This window comes from Equus asinus, chromosome 19 (genome assembly GCF_041296235.1).
Source record: "Equus asinus isolate D_3611 breed Donkey chromosome 19, EquAss-T2T_v2, whole genome shotgun sequence".
Classification (NCBI taxonomy): Eukaryota; Metazoa; Chordata; class Mammalia; order Perissodactyla; family Equidae; genus Equus; species Equus asinus.
Window position 1 is genome coordinate 388537 of NC_091808.1, and position 14735 is coordinate 403271.

Consider the following 14735-nt stretch of genomic DNA (forward strand, 5'->3'; position numbering starts at 1 on the left):
CATCTGAAGAAATGCCAACATTGCATCTCCATTTCCTAAACCCGGTGTGGTGGCCAGTTCAGCCAGGTTCACAGAGGGCACTGAACCACCACACGAGAAGTTTCCTGGGACAGGATACGCGCACGAGCTCAGAGGACCAGGCTGTCTCATCAACCAGCTGCAAAAGCAAGAGTCACTCTCCTCACCAAGTGATCAGAGTTCACGTCACCAGGAGTGCATAACTGAGGCCGTGTCCATGGTGGGTCACAATAAGAGGCTCACACCGTCACCAGGCCGTGTTCTTGCTCAAAACATGCGGCCTGACCTCTATCGGGAGGAGGCAGTCAGAAAAACCCAGCACGGCCCACAGTCCATTAACCATTAAATTTTAATGTTCAATTTGGGCTGTTTTGTTGTTGCTCTGTGCACAGGTATACTGGTAGTTTTTCATTATATTTTTTCACAGTCCAATGCCATTTGCAAGATGTGAAAAGCTAGGACATTATATTTTGGGGTTTTTTTAAAATTACTATTTTATTGAGGTCATATTGACTTATAACATTGTCATATTTCAGTTTCTGTATAGACTGCATCATGTTCACCGCCCAAAGTCTCGTTTTTATCCATCACCATGAATATGTGCCCCTTTGTCCCCGTCACCCTTCCCCCGCCACCTTTCCCTCTGATAACAACCAATCTGTTCTCCTTAGTATGTGTTTGTTTATCCTCCATGTGAGTGAAATGGTACGGTGTTTGTCTTTCTCTGTCTGGCTTATTTCACTTAACATAATACCCTCAAGGTCCATCCATGTTGTTGCAAATGGCACGATTTTGTCTTTTTATGACTCAGTGTTCTGTTGTGTATATATACATCTTCTTTATCCATTCATCCATTGGTGGACACTTGGGTTGCTTCCATGTTTTGGCTATTGGGAATCATGCCGCAATGAACATGCGGGTGCATAAGTCTCTTTGCATTGCTCATTTCAAGTTCTTTGGATAAATACCCAGTAGTGGGACAGCTGGATCTTATGGTATTTCTATTTTTAATTTTTTGAGAAATCTCCATACTGTTTTCCATAATGGCTGCACCAGTTTATATTCCCATCAGTAAATTAATGCCATTTTAATAGAGTTTTTATATTATAATTATATAATTGTATTATATTTTGTATTATTAAATAAGATCTAAATAGTAAGTTGAAAGGCACCATTTAGAGTGATCTTAGTGTTCTATAATAAAGACACAAAACTGGTAAAGACCAATGAGGCATTCTTATAAAATGTATTTTCCTGCTTTTTGATGAACATGAGCAGAATTGAAATCTTTATTTTCTCCTCTAAACTATTATTTTTATTTAGCTGAAAGCAAATTATTTACACCATAATTGATAAGGTTAATTTAAGGCTGAAAGTTGGTTGTGACTTCATACAATGAATAAGTAGCCTTTAGTCTTTACAATGTGATATAAAATGATGTAATAACCCTGAGCCTGGGGGCTGCCATGTCCCTGCCACATGGCCAAAGCTCTGGTCAGAGCAAGGGTCTCCCTGCCAGCACTCCCCCCCAACTCAACCCGCAGCTCCAGACACCCAGACTCCCAGGATCTCGGGACCTTCTTGCTAGAACTCGGCCTTCCTCCTACAGCCTGCCAGGCAGCGCCCAGGAGCTGCCATGAGAAAGCCCCTCAACGTGATTCAGACCCACGTGGTGGTTAAGACCACTGACCTAGGGAGACACAGCCCTCATGTGATGGGGAGATCTCACATACACACACCCCCCCAAACCTGACCCCCAGCCCCATGTTCCCTCCTGAATTAGCCGCCACCACATTAAGTGTAGACGCCCGATGAGGACACTCGCCGGCAGCTGATGCGCCATCCTATCTTCCATTTTTCAATAGTGAAACCCGGTTACAGACCTCATGCCACACATCTTTCAGAATAATCTAATTCCATCCAGAGCGTGTTAGGAGGAGCACGGCTGTGGGCTCACTGTGGCCCTCCGGCAGGAGGCCTTCCTCCCCGGAGGTGACATGAGCAGCACCCAGCACCCTCTACTGCCGGCCAGGCAGCCGAGCACACGATTCAAGATCGAGGCCCCTGGTTGCCCCCCGACACCAGACCGTACAGCGTTGAACTGTCCATTCTGTCAAGGAAACAGGGGTCTCTGCGCCTCAGGCTTGTTTCTCTACAGTCTCTGGGTGGAGCCAGGGGCCAGGAGCAGCGGCTCAGAGCTGAGGTGACAAGCGACACAGGCCCCAGGGGACGAGGCTGCGAAGACACAGGGCAGGGAACCTTGCTGGGACTCGGAGCTCAGCAAAGACCCGTCTCAGAGAGTGACAGCCGAGCTGAAGGAGGTCCCAGGATCACGGAGCACACAGCCTGGGAAAAGCTCGAGGCTGCAGGAACCTGGTTCCACATGCTGGGGACCTGGGGCTGCCCTCCCCTAAGGCCAGCACAGAGCGGCCCCCTCGCCCCCTCGTCCCCACAGCCCGGCCTGATGGGGCAGCAGGAAGGGAAGGGACAGGCCGAGCCAGAGCTGCCGTGAGGTCTCAGCAAATCTCATCTCCCAGACCCGGTCCCCTGGTCCACCATCAAAGGGGTTTGATACAGCAACTTCAGGGACTCTCCTGCTGGAACCTGTAGATCCCAGCGTGGATCCCTCGGACGTTGTCATGTGTTTGCCCCCCAAGTGTGTGTTGAGGGGGAATCTTTACTCCCTGAGGTCAGGACCCAAGTGTCCGTGGTGAGGGCTTCTCAGCGCCAGCTCTGCAGGAGGCTCCAGGTTCCACTTCGTTTAAAGGCTTGAATCAGCACAGGGGGCCCGTGGACTGGCCCCAAGAGGGTGGGTGGTGGTGTCCTTCTTGCTCTGTGACCGCAAACCCTGGTGGCTGGTGAGGAGATGGTTCCAGGTTTTCCTGCCTCTTTAACCCTCCGAGGAGCGAGGAGCCCCCGGCCGGTGCACTCAGGCCTCCCTCTCTTGCAGGGCTTCCCCGGGAACTCCAACGCGGACAGCGTGGTGCACCACAGGCTGCGGCCGCCCGTGGAGGCCAGGCACCTGCGCTTCCTGCCTTCCTCCTGGAACCCCGACGGTCGGATCGGGATGCGCGTGGAGGCCTACGGATGTCCATACAGTACGTGCGGGGCCGGCGGGTGGGCGCCTGCAGGTCTGCCGCATCCTGCAAAGATGCAGAGAGAAGGGCTCTTCCTAAAGTCTTTACCAGGCATAATTGACTCCACCCCGTGTTGGCGTAGGAACCCAGGGAGAACTCCCAGCCGTGCTTCCTGGATCTTCTTGCTGAGGGTCTGTTCCCAGGGCTCATGGCCATGGCCCCTCTCTCCTTTTTCTGTCTTTCTATCTCTCTGTCTCTGTCTGTCTGTCTGTCTCTCTCTCTCTGTCTCCTGTCTCTCTCTCTCTCTGTCTCTCTCTATCCAGTTATTTCACAAGCCCCACTGGCCCACGTGGGCGGGTTCTCACCTCCCAGCCACATGTACACCGAGGTTCCCAGAGGTGGGGCTGTGTTGAGCAGCGTCCTGGTCCCTCGATCGCTCATTCATCACGTCCACACTCATCAGGACTTGTTCTTTGCAGAGAATTACAGCAGGGATGTGATGTGGAAAGTGGGTCTATTTTCCTTACAATAAGGAGATGACACACGGATTATGCAGAACAAGGGTGACGGGGACAGCCTGGGCCAGGGAGCTGCCTAGGAGGGCTTGCAGCTGTGAACAGGGTAGAACAGGCGTCTGGTGTGGGTCCATCGGGGGGACACCCAGAGCTCAGGGGTCAGACTGGGGGCTGACGCTGTCACCCCCACAGGGTGACCTTGCGGGAGCCATCGAGGCCGCCGTCCCTCCTGACACTCTCCGCCCCTCCCCATGCCCCTGCCCTGCACGGTCCTGAGGGCAGTGGTCTCAGGGTCCTTTCACCCAGCGCTTCCGCCACCCGTCCCCTCACCCTGGACACCCTCATCTCGGAGGTGTTCACGGCTGAGACTCCGACACTGGATGTCCCTGGTCTCCAGTTCCCTGAGTTCCTCCTTCTGAGGGGGACGTGCGCTCCGATAAGGACCTGCCATCAGCTGCAGCCACGTCAGCTGAGCTGGACCCGGCCCCCGAGGGAGCGCGGCCCTGCTGTTTCCACGGGATCAGCAGCACCCTCGGATTTAGCAAAACCGAGTTCCTGGGGACACAAGGTCTGGGTCAAAACTCAGATCATCTATGACTGTGATGGACACAGCCCAGCATCTGCTCCCAGAAAAGGAAGACGCTGCCTGTTTATCCCCATCAGGGCGAGACCTGGCTGTTCACGCTCCGCTTTCACAGCCCCGGCTCCGTTGTGTGATCGCGGGGAGTCCGCCTCCTGCTCCGCGCGTCCCCCTCGACCTCCGAGGAGCCCCACCTGCTCCCGCCCCGCGTCCCCATCGCTGTCATCCTGCGCCACGCCCCCCGCCGAGCCCTCCCTCACGCCCCCAGCTTCCAGGCTGGGACCTCACTGTCGGCATAAACCCGTGTTGCTCCCCGCGGGCCGGTGGCCCCTGGACGAGCCTCCCTTGGTCTGGCCTCGGCGGCTCCCGAGCCCCACGTCCCCGCCCACACGCTCTCCTCCTGCGCGAGGCTGTCCCCTGGTCGTGCGCTCGTGGGTTCCAGGGTGGGCTGAGACGATGGGGGGACCTCATCCAGGACTCGCTCTCCACCCGAACTCAGGGAGGAAGCCGGGCTTCCCGCCCACAGGCAGGGGCGGGGACGAGACTCCAGAGGACACCTCGGGGCGGGGCTCTCTCCGCTCTGATGCAGCAGGGTTCCTGCTAAAACTGGACCGAGCCGGCCGAGGACCAGCCAGGGACTCGCGAGCAGCATGCAGAGGAGCCGATGGCATGCTGGTCGAGGGGGTCTGCTTTGCTGGGAGTGGACGGCTCGCCAGGCACAGGCTCCTCTCGCCTCTGTTGGGTGGAGGACGTCCTTCCAGGGCCCCCGGGCCCTTTGCACATGAGTGTCCCCCTGTGCCTTCAGCACCCCACTGCTCTGGGACGCCTCCTTTGGCTACAGTTGAGCATTCCCTCTAGCCCCCGACCCCAGCACAGTTTAGGGCCCCAAGTCCCCTCTCAGGGAGGGGACCTCCCTTCTCAGTTACTGGACCCAGTTACAGCAGAGCCACCCCAGCCCAGTCGATCCCGGGGTTCCAGCTTCCAGTTCATTTTCAATCCACCCACCCCACTTTGTCCTTCACCCTTGGGTTGAGTCCCAGATAACCGTGGCAGCCCCGGGGGTATCTCTTGACCCCTGGAAATGCTGCCTTGGCTGCAGTGAGCAAGAGCCTGCCCACCTGCCAACCCAACAAACACATTGGCCTTTGTCCCCAGCAGGGGGCCTTCGCTGCAGCCGCATTACTTGCTAATTCCCCGGCTGTTTCTCTGGGTCCTGCCTCAGGTCTGCTCCCCCGCCCACTCAGGCAGCAGAGGAAGGAGCTGCCCCCCTGCAGCCAGGATGACCGATCTCAGCCCTCCAAAGTCACCACCATGTCTCTGGCGGCTTCAGGGCCTTTGCACAGACAGTCTCTGGTGTCTGCCGTGCTTAGCCTTCACTGTTTATTTTAAGACCACATCTCCTGAGGAGTAACATACGTACAGGAAGGGACACAAGCCGCAACTGCACAGCTGTGAGTTTCCAGTGGCTCCTCCTGCCCTCAGGGCACCGACCCTTCACCCTGAGGGTCACACTGAGATTGCATCCAAGCTTTGAACACTGTACACTGAACGCTGAGGACGGATAATTGCCCTGGCTTCTTTCCCCCACCTCTGGGGCTGTGCCTACTGCCTCTGAATCAGCCCCAATTCACCTCCTTTGCTGATAACTCCCGGCGCCCCTGTCCGGGCTGGTGTCATGCCCATGTGCTGCCATGGCAACCTGCTCTGTCCCCATGGCAACCTGCACATCCTGGGGCAGAGTTGTACCGGTCCACTGGTCCACAGGAGGGAAATGGATGAATAAGGGAATGCATCATCCGGAGTGTGGAGGAGGTGGGCAGAGGCGCCCACCCAGGAAGGGGTCTGCTCATCCTCCATGCAGCCTCGGAGATCAGCTCTCCGCCTGACGTTAAGGCCAGAAGGGGTCGGGCGGGGCTCAGAGTGGACCACATGCTGCAGCTTCCAGGTGCCTGGATGCTCTGATTAAACGCAGATTGCCTGAGGGGAACCGCTGGTGGGTCATCTCACCCTGCGATCCTGTGTCAACAATCCAGCAGGGCTGTGAAATTCTCTACCTTCAGGAGGGTGTGTTCTGTGCTGAGAAGGAGGGGCGAGCGGGAGCCACACACAGACCTTCCTGCTACTGCCGCTGGCTCCGCTATTAGCCACTTCCACTCAGGATACATTAGGAGCAAATAAAACAGCACCCACTGGAGAAATATCCGCCTCACTGAGGAACCCTTCCCGTTGGAGAAGAGAGCTGGTAAGATCTCTGTGACACAAGCGGACACTGGCTGGCGAGAGCCCTTGAGCCCATGAGGGCTTCTGTGCAAATGCAGATACGAGCTGGCAGTGGAGCTACCTACGGACCTTGACACGTGCATTCGAGGGACAGCCCCAGGGGAGGGTCTGGGCATCGTCACTGCCGCTCTGACAGTGGGGACATGAGGCCTCATGAACACCAGTCTGATGACTGATGGACGGACGTGTCCCCAATTGGAAACAGGGCATTGCGACCGATCAGAGGACAGAGGGCTTCACGTCCTCACAGTGACCTGGGGCCTCCAGGCAGAGGACTCTGGGTTAGTTCTCAGCCATGTCACCCTGGAGGAACCCTTAAAACTGAAACGATTTTCTGGTTTCAAAAAATAATGAAAATACATGCTAATAATGCATGAAAATAATTCTCTCTCTGTGATGTGTGAGTTCTCCTGAGAGTGCGTGTGCATGTGTGTACGTGTTTATGTGTGTGTACACGGGCATGGTCCTTGCCACAGGAGAGCCCCATAAGGAGGCAGAAGACGGCAATCCTCCTCCGTCACCACCCAAGTCGGAGGGTCCTGAGTGGAGGCCGGGACCCTCCTCTCACCTTGTCTACAGAAATCACCACCGTGGACGACTCATGTGCCCATTAAGCACAAAACAGCCAAATATAAAACAGATGGGCGTGGTGAATGACTAAATGAGAAACTGCAAGAAAGAACAAAGGAAACTTTATGGTATAATCCGTCTATGCCACAGGCTTCATGTTTTGCAACGTTTACAACCAGCTTAGTGATGCTTCAAAATTCCATCTTCAGAATAAAAATGGGCCTCTGATTTCCTGTTGCCCTGAGAGCTTCTAGTCCGTGTTCAGGGGTCAGGGAAGGACACAGAGGTCAGAGACAACCATCCTCCCCCAGGCCACCAGTCATGGTCATCAATGACGTCCCCTCCTGTGTCAGCACCAGAATTGGGACAGCCTCTGCTCGCAGCCACCCCAAGGGAGCAACATCCAGGGGAACGGCCATCGGGGCGCCGGGCCTCGTCCATGACCACGGCAGAGTGCTGAGGGTGGGCACCACTGGTTGAAATGTTCATTCATTCATTCATTCAGTGATAGGGAAGATGAGCTTTGCCCACACAAAGTAACATTGAGGTCACTGCAGAGAGAGCAGAAACGGTCAGTGAATTACTCTGGGCGACACATTCGTTGGAGCACAACTTTGTCTAAAGCAAGTTGCACGTGGGCGTCAATACCACTGGCCATCGTCCCTGCCCCTCGGGGACGCGAGCCCAGTGTCACCGAGTCTCTGTGGCTCCAGCAGGGTTCACAAGGGCGCCTTGTGGCAGCTCTCCTGTCTGGCTGCACATTGATAATCATAGGACGCACTGTGTTTTTTGACACGGAGTCCTGTGTTTTCATCCAACTTCACTCAGAAAGAATAATTGGCTAAATAACATACTTTTTAAACAGAATGAAGGATTTATTCTTTGTGCACTTGGTAAATAAATTATTTCTAAGTTCATTAACAAGATGTAAGAAAATAAAACATGGATTTTAGAAAGATCTCCTCCTGCGGTGGGCAAGAGTTGTTATTTGTGGTTTATTTTGCATGGGATGGACCCTTTAAAGGACGTGTACATCCACGTACACAACTGCCAGCATTTGGGGCTTTGTCAGAAATAAGTCATGCGAGGGAGTAAGTGCATTGTGTTGTCTTGGAAGAAATGAGCCCAACAGTTCAATGCCCGCAGCCGTCCCCATTCGCGGGGTCAGGACACTGGGGACCCCCACAGCGCGATATGGAGGCCGGAAGCTGAGTCTGTGCTCCTGGATCCACCCCTGGGTGCCCCTGGGAACCCTCTGGGCAGCTCTCCTCTGTGTCTGCGACGCTCTACCGCAGCGTCGCCCAGGGCTCCCCACAAGTCGGTGGCCGTGCCCTTTGTGGCCTCCCCTTCCGAGGAGGCCGAGGGTCCTTGTGACCACAGGCGTTTTTCCAGTATAACTGCCTTTCCCGTTAAATGGGCGCCTTCTGGGTGACGGGGCCCTGCTCTTCCATGCAAGTGGACCGCGCACGGGTGTTCTACAGAGGGACGGGACACGTGCGCCCCGACGGGCAGATGGGATTCTTGGAGCCGGCCTGGCCCCCAGGACACCCTCTCCTGATGCTCTGGCCAGGCAGCTGCCCCCGAGACCAGGTGAGATCAGGTGCCCGTTAGCACCCGTGGTGGACAGAGGGGAGCGAAGGAGTCGCAAGAGCCAGCATCTCTGCAGGACGACCTTCACTCACGGAAAACAGGGCTTTAAAGGGAGCGTGTGTGAGAACGGGAAGTCACATCATCATCAGGAGCAGCAGGCCCGTCACCTGAGAGATGTCAGCTTCCTCAGCGTATGGAAACCAAGAATGTCTCCAAGGGTGCTGCTCAGACAGGAGCGTCTGAGAGGCCACATGGTGGACACCGCCCACGATGTGAAGGGACAGCAGGCATACAAAACAGAGTCCAGGAATATTTCCATAGGAGAACTTTGAAAACAAATAGTGTTATATTGTTAATACACCAACGCCTGCTGGGAGAAATCATGTGTCATCTGATGGGTGGGCCGGAAATTTGCTGTGTGTGTGCGTGTGAGTGCAGGGATGCACACGTATGTGCCCATGTGTATGTGGATATATGTTTGTGGCTCTGTCTGTGTGTGCAAGGATGCACACATATGTGCCTCTATGTGTGTGGGTACACGTTCGTGGCTCTGTGTGTGCGTGCAAGGCTCTGCACATCTAAACGTATTAATGAGAATCATGCTGGCGCCTGGTACAACGTGTGCCATCTTTTCTGCAGGGTCCCAGGTGATTGATTTTGATGGAAAAAGTTCCCTGCTCTACAGATTTGTTAAAAATACCAGCAGTTCGGCAAAAGACGTCATCTCTTTGAAATTTAAAACCATGCAGAGTGATGGGGTTCTGCTCCACAGAGAGGGAAGAGGGGGAGACAGCGTCACCCTGGCATTGGTAAAGGGGACACTCTTCCTGCTCGTCGGTTCAGGTAAGAGCACCAGGCGGGGAGCTCCACCATCTGATCGCCTGGTTATCAATGATATGGAAGTATTTTTGCACCCAGTCTTGTAGCATCATTACAGATGAAAGCCTGTCCTCACGTATCCTGTGTTTTCACATAAAAGTGTGTTGTAATGTAATAATTGCACTGGCAGGTGATCCTTGGGGCTCTCTGTATCCTTCAGATAGAGCTACTTCACTGCATCCCAGGGTTTCTCAACCTCGGCACTACTGATGCCTTGGACCAGAGGATTCTCTGGGTGGCCGTCCAGTGCGTAGTAGGAAGTTAAGCAGCATCCCAACCCTCTACACACTAGAGGCCGGTAGCACTCACACCCCAATGTGAGCATCAAAATGTCTCCAGACATGTTCAGTGTCCCTGGGGAACAAGGTTACCCCATTGAGAACCTCTGGCCCACCCTAATATAAGTCAAGAAAGCGGTGGCCCTAATGAGTTCATAGCAAAGACAGTGTTTCCAAGGAAAACAGGCAAAAGGCCTTGATAATGAAAAGAGATGGCCAAGGATGGAGCTGGGATGGGTGAGAGGGACACATGTCCAGGGAGGGAGCTGGGATGGAGGGAGGGACACGGTGTCTAGGGAGGGAGCCGGGATGGGTGGGAGGGACACAGGGTCCGGGGATGGAGCTGGGATGGGTGGGAAGGACACGGGGTCCAGGGAGGGAGCTGGGATGGGTGGGAGGGACACAGGGTCTGGGGAGGGAGCTGGGATGGGTGGGAGGGACACGGCATCCAGGGAGGGAGCTGGGATGGGTGGGAGGGACACAGCATCCAGGGAGGGAGCTGGGATGGGTGGGAGGGACACAGGGTCTGGGGAGGGAGCTGGGATGGGTGGGAGGGACACAGGGTCTGGGGATGGAGCTGGGATGGGTGGGAGGGACACGGCATCCAGGGATGGAGCTGGGATGGGTGGGAGGGACACGGCATCTAGGGAGGGAGCTGGGATGGGTGGGAAGGACATGGGGTCCAGGGTCAGCTGCAGCAGCTTGCTGAAGAGAGCTTGGTTTCTAGTGGGACCTAATGATGCCCGTTCTCCTGTGCCCAGGTGACAGCTCACCCCTGTCGCCCTCTGGCCCTGGTGGTGCGCTGGGCAGCCTCCTGGATGACCAGCAGTGGCACTCAGTCCTCTTTGAGCACTCCCACCAGCTCGTGAACCTCACAGTGGACGGGCGCTCACAGCAGTTCCGGGTGTGGGGAGACCTGAGCCAGGAGGACCTGGATCCTGAGGTGCGGAGTCCCAGTCAGTTGTCACGGGGTTAATGAGGGATTTAAATGTGACTTGGGCCCAGATGCACAGAGATGCCTTTTCCTGGTAGTTGAGGTCTGGGGTAAAGGTGAGCTGTCCTTGCTGTGGAAGAGCTTTGCAGCCTGGGGCCTGCAAGGTTGATGTTCAGGGGGAGCCGAGGAAGCACACTTCAGCTTTTAACCCAAACTAGGGGGAGCTTCCTCCTGCCACAGCGAGCGGGACTGGTTCCTGTGCAGACCTGAGGGGCGGGTCGTGCACTCCGGGCCAGTGCATCACAACAGATTCACATGCACCGTCCTATCACTCAGTTTTTAAAAGCACCTGACATATTTCCAGCCCTTTGCACATAGATATCTAAATTGCACTAAGATATAACATTTTCATGCCATTTTTGTAAAACATTTTCAAGTTCATGAACTATCAAAAACTAAAAACTGTTTCTATGCCCTTTTGGTATAAATGGACGTGACTGATACAGAAAACGGGCACTTCTGACCCTCTTTTGCATCATCCATAATCTTATCACCCTAAACTCTCAATGTGCCACAAAGACAACACCATGATATTTTATAAACAGATGACTGTATATTCCAGCCAGAGATGTACATTAACTAGAAAATCATTTTAGGTTTTTGCCCAGGTTTGGTTTTGCACGGATCCGTGGACGTAAAGGTGGGGTGTTCCCCTCATCAGGGATGTGCCACAGTCAGATCTGTCACGTTTCCAAGGAGATCAGTTAATCCAATAGTGACGTTACTGAAGGGGCGGCTGCGCAGACCAGCTCTCTGGGACACTAAAGATGTGGCCTTGGGAAAAGCAGTGAGGGGACGGGACAGCAGGACAGGGGGGCACGTGGTGGCACGGCGGAGTCAGGCAACAACTCTCAGGGCCACTCAGCCTGGTCCTGTGGGGACTCTGGAGAGTGGGCTGCATCCCCACGTCTCCCACCTAAGGCCAGGCCACTGGTTCTCAGGCCGTGCACCTGCCAGCGTTGGAGAGGGTCCATCCTGGGCGGACGCGGCTTCCCCAGCTCTGAAGGGAAAGCACAGGAAGGTGTAGGAGGGAAGGAGGGATCCACACGGGGCTGGTGACGCAGGAGCAGACGGGACCCAGCGGGCCTGGTGTTCTGCTCCAGGGACCCTGAGTCCTGGTCCACCTGCACCTGTCGCCCCATCAGGAAAGTCAGCGCCCCCCTCGCCCTCAGTTTCCCGGTTGGAGGCTAACTTACGCAGCCTCCCCAGTTATTGATGAAGATGCTCTACTGTGCTGGGGAGCAGCCTCCTGTAAACTTTCAGAATCTGTTTCTTAGAATTTCATCTAAAATTAACCAGCACAGCTCTACGCAGTTATGCAGAATTGGCATCCCTGTGACTTCCGGCTACACCTATGAGTCACAGATGTTCTCAGCAACTTATCAGAAAACCACTGAAGAATACCGTTGATGCCATTTTTCTTTCTAAGATCAGCTTTGGAGGGATTCTAGCACCTGGAAAATCAGTGACCTTTCAAAGAAAAAACTTCGACGGATGTTTAGAAAACATTAATTTTAACGGAGAGGACATCATCGATTTGGCTAAGCGGCACGGACCACAGATTCTCGTCGCGGTAAGAGTCCACGCGGGGCAATCGGGCGGGAGAGGCGCCAGCTCCACTGAGGGGAGTGGGGCCTCCCTAAACGGGGCATCAGGTCAAGCATGGCGCTTATTAACCTCACAGCCTCCCCACCTGAGAAGTAGACACGGACCAAGGCACCCGTGGCTCACAGTTATTTGTTTTTATATGAGATGAAGAAACATGTTTTTGGTGAAATTATACCACCAGGATGAAGTCTCAGCATGTGCTTCCCTGGGTGGCGATATCTTACTGTCCAGAGACCAGTTCTGTTAGCGATGAGCATCCACCGTGAGCTGGAGCGGGTGCTGACCACCCACAGAGGACCCGAGTCCTCGTCTTGAATGCCGAGGTGTCTGAGACCTTTGGAAGAAAGCATTTGCCATGGGAGTTTAGACACACACCTGTTGTCGATGAGCTGTGGTGGTATTTTCTATGATTTACAGGGAGATGATAAAGATCTGAACGTGGGTGACTTTACATGAGAGGCCAGAATCCCGGACACACCTCCTAATAGCCGGGTGATTGGGGCCAGTTGTAACCTCTCCGAGCTGTCCTGTCATTACTAGAGATTAACTAGCATTTCATTCTGGTTAGAAGGCCACTGTCATGAGTGTTAACCGAGTCCCCTCCTGAGAGGTAAACTTTGTCACAAAGGGCTGAGCCAGTGGCCTGAGGCTCAGGTGTCTTTTGGGGCCTTTGGGCATCTCCCCTGAGACACCAGGCTTTGTCCCGGCTGTTGATCCAGACGTGTGTAAAGCGAGGTCCCCGGGACTCGGGGTGAGAAACAGGCGTGGCCACGTTGCTGTCACCAGGGAGCTGGTGCAGCTGGTATGTCTGGGGGCGGATGCGGGCAGAGGCTGGAGAGCGCTGGGGGTGCTCATGCTGGTCAGCATCAGGCAGACGCCATCCTGGCTGGAGGCAGGATGCTGGTCTGGGAAGGGCCCCAGGGAGACACCTGGTGACAGCACAACCCCCTCCCAGGGCCCGGCCACTGTGATGGGCAGTGGAGCCTCCTCAGATCTCCTCTCCTTTGTTCTCAGGGGACCATCTCCTTCTCCTGCTCTCGGCCGCAGCCCGTGCCCATCACCTTTCTGAGCTCCGGGAGCCACCTGGAGCTGCCAGGCACCCTGGGGCAGGACGGGGCCACCGTCAGCTTCCAGTTCCGGACGTGGAACAGCGCGGGCCTCCTGCTGTCCAGCCGGCCCCATCAAGGCTCCGGGGGGCTCGTTCTCGCTCTCCATGATGGGACCCTCAGGCTGGGTCTGTCCTCATCTCCAGGACAAGCCCAGAGTGACGTCACTGCAGGTAATGCCGCCCCCAGTCGCAGCCCACACAGCGCGTCCCAGAACCCACAGAATGTTTCCCACAAAGTGTACAAGTTTTTAAAACGGTTCCTCACGTCCCTAAGACATGCCGTCCCCACGTCCAGATAGCTGAGTCCTGTCCTCGAACACCGGCTCCTTGTTTATAGTCACGTAAAACCAGCTTAGTGCCCAAAGTGGCCTGAACAGGGACGCCCGGCCTGCCTGTCCCCCAGACCAGCCACCGGGGGAGGGGTCGCCTGAGGAAGCCCCTCCTCACCCTGTTTCCTGACCCCCCTGCTCCGTCCCTTCCCCCAGTAGCACTTCACAACCAGACACCATGGCTCACATCGCCTTTTCCACATCTGGCAACTTCTGGTGTGTTTGCTCTGCCATAAGATGTGACAGCAAGTGACACTGTTCTTGGTCTTTGGTGACGAGGGTGACAGCATCGCAGCTCAGCCCTTGTTAGCCATGGAGCCGTGTCCACACCGTCTGGCTGGAGAACTCAGCCTCCCGAGCCCAGTGGTTCGTCTGTAAATGGCGCCTGAGCTCCACGTGGCTGTCACAGTCAGAGGAAATGTCACCTTCCCGGGCAGACACCCTCCTTTCTCTTAGTCTCCACTCCCACTGTCCAGTAAGGAGCTATTTGTGTTGGACAAAAGCTCTGATAAGGCTTCTGAGATGCAGGCTAACGTTCTTAGTTACAGTAAGTGATGGCTGATCGTTTTTGGATGGAGAACAGGAGGGAGAGGAGAGAACGTAGGGCTGTGGGCGTGTTCTGCTCCTGGGGTTTGCAAGTTGGCATCAGGTCTGGGTGTCACCAGGGCAAAGGGGAGGAGGGAAGAGGGGGCACATTGACCACACAGCAGCCAAACCGCAGCCAGGGCTGTGGGGGCCCCACTGAGGGGGTCACACTCTCAGAAAGCAGCACCCTGGAGACCCGAGATCCGATCCGAGCATGGTGATGGCGGGGACCATGAAAGCACGGCCCTGGAACCAGTGAGGAAGGCTGTCAGGGGCCCTCCAGGGGTGAAATGGCCCAGCCAGTCTGGCTCCCTTCTGCAGGCT

The 14735-nt window shown here is 55.3% G+C and overlaps 1 protein-coding gene across 1 annotated transcript in view; it reads left to right on the forward strand.

Moving 5' to 3' along the window:
• The window catches only part of LOC106844898 (contactin-associated protein-like 4), a 171046-nt gene that overhangs the window by 81283 nt on the left and 75028 nt on the right, over positions 1-14735 (forward strand). Inside the window, exons 4-8 of the mRNA XM_044751479.2 lie at positions 2969-3116; positions 9270-9473; positions 10549-10730; positions 12211-12354; positions 13404-13668. Coding sequence (XP_044607414.2) covers positions 2969-3116; positions 9270-9473; positions 10549-10730; positions 12211-12354; positions 13404-13668 — 943 coding nt within the window. The remainder of the gene's footprint in view (positions 1-2968; positions 3117-9269; positions 9474-10548; positions 10731-12210; positions 12355-13403; positions 13669-14735) is intronic.